Source organism: Vigna radiata, unplaced genomic scaffold, assembly GCF_000741045.1.
Source record: "Vigna radiata var. radiata cultivar VC1973A unplaced genomic scaffold, Vradiata_ver6 scaffold_23, whole genome shotgun sequence".
In the NCBI taxonomy this organism is placed as follows: Eukaryota; Viridiplantae; Streptophyta; class Magnoliopsida; order Fabales; family Fabaceae; genus Vigna; species Vigna radiata.
In genome coordinates, this window is record NW_014541837.1 from 2,952,968 (window position 1) to 2,959,493 (window position 6,526).

The 6,526-nt window shown below is 36.6% G+C and overlaps 1 protein-coding gene across 1 annotated transcript in view; it reads left to right on the top strand.

The window, feature by feature from the left end:
- LOC111240686 (pentatricopeptide repeat-containing protein At2g15630, mitochondrial-like) overlaps window positions 1-3,347 on the top strand; it is a 4,483-nt gene extending 1,136 nt beyond the window's left edge. The window contains exons 2-4 of the mRNA XM_022776216.1: window positions 4-135; window positions 2,325-2,462; window positions 3,273-3,347. Of these exons, the coding sequence (XP_022631937.1) occupies window positions 4-135; window positions 2,325-2,462; window positions 3,273-3,347 (345 nt within the window). The remainder of the gene's footprint in view (window positions 1-3; window positions 136-2,324; window positions 2,463-3,272) is intronic.
- The last annotated feature ends 3,179 nt before the right edge of the window (window positions 3,348-6,526 follow it).

Below are 6,526 nucleotides of genomic sequence, written 5' to 3' on the forward strand. Positions count from 1 at the left end.
AAGGATGCTTTTAGAGTTCGGGATGAAATGATGACTACAGGATTTGATCCTACAATTCTCACTTACAATGCTCTTATTCAAGGATTGTGCAAAAACCGGGAAGGTGAGCATGCTGAAGAGCTCCTCAAAGAAATGGTAAGTAAAGGCATTACTCCTGATGACAACACCTACCTATCTATAATTGAGGCGATGGAGAAAGTCGATGACCTGGAGGAACTTGTTGATAAATGAATTGAGAAGAAAATAGTATTTCATGAGTTTGTGTGAACTTCTAGCATTGGAGTTTGGACACAAGCATATCAACATTCCTTGTTCTACAAGCTGAATCAAATATGTATGAGTAACAAGGTAAAGAAGTTCTTGAAAAAGTGTAGTTTTCCTTAGTCCACATCTTTTGTAGCGAGAGTATTACTTTTTACTTCATTAGTTATATTAGTTTTGTACCATATGTGGTTTACGAAATGTTTATTGATGATTTTGTTTGAAAAATGAAAATAATAGCTAATGATTGAGTTTGTCGGTCTTTGGTACAAAGTTATTGATAGATACCTATATTTTATTAACATGGTAAAGAATTCCAAGACAGGTTCTTGGATGATCTTCCTATGAAAAACCAAACAACTGGTCTGTATCTAGTGACGGGTACACACAAATCCCAAGTCTTTCAAGAGAACTTTTCTCTCCCTTCCTTTTACTTACAATTTTCTCCAAAAATCTACTGAAAACTACCCCTATACAGATATATAATTGTCTATTTACAACAACCCACCTCACATAAAGTTATAACAATTACCCTTATTCCTTCTAACATATACTTTTACCCCTCCATGAAGATTCACCTTATCCTCAACGTGAAAGTCTAGACTAGAAATTCTTTATGAATGCAGGCAGTAGATTGTCCTAACTCCTGAATTTCCTTTTCTGAAATAAGCAACATATAGGGCTGTTTATTTTTCCAAGTATGATTAGGCCCAAACTTCTCATCACACCTGAAGCATAAATCCTTTTTTATCTTACCTTGCAATTCTTTTAGGGACAATTTTCTAAACGGTGCCTCTTTTTTTTCATTTATTTCACTTTGTAGATAGAAAAATAAAAAACCACAGGGTAACCTTGTGTGGCGTCTAGGCACAAGAGTTGAAAGATATATTATTCATGTATCAGACACGAAATTTCTCTGGTGTGGTTATATTCAATGGTGATAAAATCATTGAAGTGAAACTGTTGTTTTTGGGTCACATTTCTTAACACTTTAAAGCAAACTTTATATTTCCCAAATTATAAACGATTTAATGGATGTATTTACTATCCTTCTGATCATGACTAAGTTACTAATTTATATAGGACAACTGTGCAATACTCACTTTATCAACTGCAAATTATCAGTTAAGTGTTATATATTTTGTGCACACCCAAGCCCTACCAACCTTTCTTAAATGTTTGCCATTGATACTACCATTCAACTACATGGCCCAAATAAATGGATAAAATTTAATTGCCAATTACCATTAATTGATTGCTAATGGGTGACCAAACATAATTAATAACATAATATATTATTTTTATCATGCAATTATATTTTCTATTTTAGTTTGATAATATCTGGTGTTACCTCTGTTCCTGGTCTGGTCTGGTCTTTTACTCCTAGTGAATATTTTTGAATAGAAGGTAACTGTAAAAAAGTGAAGTATTGGTTGACGTATATCTAGTTTAGGAATCATCAGCTACTCAATTGGTTGAAGTGAATATGTTGTTACTTCTTAACCACTCTTTAAAAGTCATAAACTGGTTCATTGTTTAATCCCCTGTCCTGCCAAAGTTCAAAGTTCAACTAACAGAAAAGGTGGAATTGGCATGTTAAAGGATTGATCTAATAGAAGGTTATAATGACTTCAAATAAAGATTGCAGTGTCATTTATGACTCTGCAATGTGGGAGTTATTTTGGTCAAAAGGAAAAGGAGTCTTGTCTCTCTGAGCATAGTAGTGAATGATTCCAACTAATAAGGATTAAAGAATTTGAGAAAGTGACTTGGTGATATTGATGAGGCAGTCGATGTTTATGATGAAGTTGGTGTTAGCCTTAAATTGTGGTTTTATCTGGTTCCCCGATTGTGGTCTAATTTGTTACTGGAAACAGTGGTGTGATGTTTGATAATTATGCGTAAAGTTGTTGGATGGTGCGTTGTGTTGATAAACTGATAATTTGTTTCAATCATCACTTTCAGATGAATGTTAGTAGTTGAAAACACATTCAGTGTCTGTGTCCTAAATTGTGTATTAAGTGTTTTCATATTCAATTTGGTTTATGGTCTATATTATGCAGATCAAACTTCCAGTTTATCTGGCTATGGGAAGGGTGGGCTTATGTCCTAGACCTCCCAAGTGGGCTCCACAACGTGTCTTTGTCCAAGAGGTTTTGGAGAGGGAAGTTCGCTTGTCATACTGGCACAAAGTTAATCAGGTAATTTATCAAAGCTAGAACCACAGTAAATTTTACATTTGTTGCACATTGCCTTATGATGAGACAATTAGACTGCATTGCCACTCATGATCTTTTCATGGTTATGGATCATATAGGGAAATCATAAAAGGGTTAGATATTTTGTTTCTGTTTTTGTTATGTAGAGGAATGGATGCTTTGTTAAATAGAAGGATTTTTTATTTTTCAGTTTCCTTGTGAGGTAACTCACTCCAGGATCATGTCAGGGGAATTGTGGTGGAATCTTCTTAGATAACTTGAACAGAGAAAAAAGAGGGAAAATTGAATAAGAACATAATATTTTTATTTACTGTTTTCACACATTGTATGTTATGTACAATAGTTATTTATGGACACAAATGTCTAAGAAGCTGTTATAAACTGACAGCTGTACAGAGAAAAAATATACAATGAAAGAAACCTACCGCTGAACAGGTTTGACTAATTATACAAGTTGACCATAGTTGACTATAGTATATACACTAACAGCCCTCCTCAAACTCAAGGAGAAGACTTTTTTAGATGCAAAAATCTTCACATTGAGGTTGCTGCGAAGAAGCACCAACCAAGTGTTGGACAATGAATATGATAAATTAAGAGTTGCTTTGCCAAAATCTTTTCTCGTACAAAGAAGACATCAATCTCCATATGTTTAGATCGATTGTGAAAAAACAGGATTATTAAGAATAGCCACTGCACTTTGCTTATCACAAAGAAGAACTGGAGTAAGGAAAGAAACTTGCAACTCTGTTAGTAGTTTGGAAATCCATGACAATTCTGCTGCTGTTTCAGCTAGACTTTATTGAAATGTACAACAACTTGTTTTCTAGACCTCCAATTAGGACCATGAAAAATGACTGCCCCTGAAATAGATCTTCGATCATCTATATTTGATACCCAGTCAGCGTCACAACAGGTTTTTGAGCATAAAGAGCAGTTAAGTGATGCAGGTTGAAAATGCAAGCCATTAAATATTGTATCCTTAAGATACTTCAGTATACATGTTAGGTACCCGGGTTTGGAACCTAACAAGAACACACTCAAAAGATAGGAACATTAATGGAAGAATGGGATTTTCTATTATTCACGGTAAACGAACTCTCTTTACAAAAATGGTTTGGGAGCATAACCTCCTTGGTTGGGAGCATAACCTCCCTCTTTTGGCCAAAGTCCAGATTTACAAAGAATTCACTCAATAATATCTCCTTGTACAGAACCCACTCCCTATTTATAAAGTTTCTCTACCCCTTCCCACTAACTAACTAACTAACTGTCAAATAACCTATCACCCTATATCCTATCATTACACCACACTGCAAAACAACCTTGTCCTCAAGGTTGGAATCGGAAAGCTTGATCTCATGGCTCCTCTTCATCAACCTGTTACCATATGAAGGGAACTCACTAGATGGTGCCCTCCAATTCAAGTCTGGAGGCTTGGGTGGTGGCAAATCCTCCTCCAATGACTTCCACTCTTCCTGGATACTTTTAGCCCAATTTTGTGAAGTCCTCAAAATCTCAACTCTGACTTCATCGGCCCTGGTAGCAACAACACTTTTGGCAGTTGCTCCATCTACTTGCAAACTCTCATAAAATTTCCACACTCCCCCTCTGTGTTACTGCTGCCCAATTCTCACATAGACTGCTTCTTCTGTTCCCTTCAACTATCTTCAGTAGAGTTGGGGCCAGGTTTTTCCAAGAAAGGTGCTTGAATTTTTTATGCCAAGTCTTGCACCCCTGGACTACATTTTCTTTGCTGTTTGGATGTGCTTTTGTTGATCCTATGGTGTTTTGAACTTTAAAAGCATTTGCTGCCTCTGTTGTTTTATTTTGGGTGTCAATCCCTTCATAAGTGATCAACTCTTCTCTTTTCACCCACGAAAAAGTTGGTGTCTCTGCACCCTTCCTAGCTCCATTATTGTCAGTGGCATCCTCTCCTTTTTGCTCCCAATTGCTTGCATTTTCTCCTCCACTTGAGCGTTTTTTTCCTGTCTTTACTGTTTTGACATTCACACCACAACCTACCACACTATCTACACTAAAAACAACAACTTTTGCAACTTTCTCAGCAGCAGTAAAAACAATAGCTTTTGCAACTTTTTCAGCAGCAGTAAAAACAACAGCTTTTTCAACTTTTCCAGCAGCAGTCACACCCATGTCTCCATCACAGTTTGCATCATTGCGTTCCTGTCCACGTATATTTTCTTTTCTCCCATCCTGCCCTCTAATTCTTGCAAAACCATCAACACTCAAAACTGCAGCTTCCGTTTCTCTTTTCTTCTAAAAAACAGAGCCTCTATCTCTTCCTCCAAACCCCATTATTAATGCCTCTTTCAGCCCTTTCCTAGAAAGGTTCTTGGTTTTATTTTTCCAGGCCCTGAACCAATAGATTGTGCCTCCCTCCATGCAGCTGTAAGCCAACCTGAGTCTCTCCTTCTCTGTGACATGTTGGGTGTCAAAAAACTTCTCTGCGTGAGAGATCCATCCCAATGGGTCCATCCCCTCAAACCTCGTCAATTCTACCTGCTGTCTCCAATTCTGTTCACCCTTGTCTTCCTCCATCTCCTCTTCATCTGAACCCTTTTTCTGCCATTTCATGACAAATTCCTTACTTCTTCCTAAGCCTTTTATGTGAATCTTGATTTCTTGCAGCATTTCTCTAATTTCTTGCATATTTCTTCTGTATTCTGCCATGTTCATTTTTTATTCTGCCATGCTCATTTTCTATTCGCTGGTCCTCTTGTCCAAGGTATTGTCTCTTCCTTCCACGCCTCCACCCTGTCTTGATCACTTCTTGATCCCTTCTTGATCTGGCAACCCTCTCCTAAGGAGATTCGACAGTCCTCTCTTGATGATCTAGCAGCTTCTTGATCCTTCACCCCCACTTTAATCCGGCAGGTCGGACCAATTTGTTAGGTTCCTGGGTTTGGAACCTAACAAGAACACTAACAGTAAGTAGAAACAATAATGGAAGAATGGGATTTTCTATTATTCACGGTAAAAGAACTCTCTTTACAAAGAATGGGTTGGGAGCATAACCTCCCTGGCTGAGAGCATAACCTCTCTTTCTACAGGCTAATGGCCTAACTTTACAATGAATTTACTCAATAATCCCCTATACTAAAACTCACTCCCTATTTTTAAAGTTTCTCTTCCCCTTCCCACTAACTAACTAACTGTCAAATAACCTATCACCCTATATCCTATCAAAACATAACTAGTCTTTGGTCTAGTAAGAGTGGCATACAGTACTTAAGTGATACAGGTTGAAAATGCAAGCCATGAAATATTGTATCCTTAAGATACCTCAGTATACATAACTAGTCTCTGGTCTAGTAAGAGTGGCATACTAAAGAGTACCCACAACTTAACGATAATGTTAAGAAGGGTAGTGTATTTTAAACCTAATTTAACCTCACAAAATCAACTTATAAGATGAGATTTGTATCCACTTATATATAGTAAATTGATCTTATCTCTAGTTGATGGAAGACTTTCAACACACCGTCTCACATTGAGGTATATACTTATCGTACGTGAAACTAGACATTAATAAGTTGTTAAATAGTGGCGATAGTAGGTGAAATAATAAACCTAACAAATATCAAATTTTGTCAGGATAGGCTCTAACCTATGACTACGATACCATGTTAAGAAGTGGACTTTAAGCCTAATTCAACTCCACAGTATTAGCTTGTAAGATGAGGTTTGCACCTACTTATATAATAAAAATTGACCTTATCTCCAGTCAATATGAGATTTCCTATAGATACAAATTAGGATCAGAGAACAAATCAGCTCCATATGTTTGGATAACTTGCATCTTGTTACCATAGGGGAAGAAATAGTATGAGCATTTGTGATGAGTGACTTACAAAGCAAATCTTGGATGTACTTGGTTTGAGTCATTAGAATAGATTTGTCAAGTATTTAACTTCAGGACTGAGAAAATAATCAATAATCAAGATATCCCAATTGTTTTACTTGAGAATTAAACTGTAAAATAATTCTAGAGGGCTTGATTGATCCCTCTCATAATCTTCTAT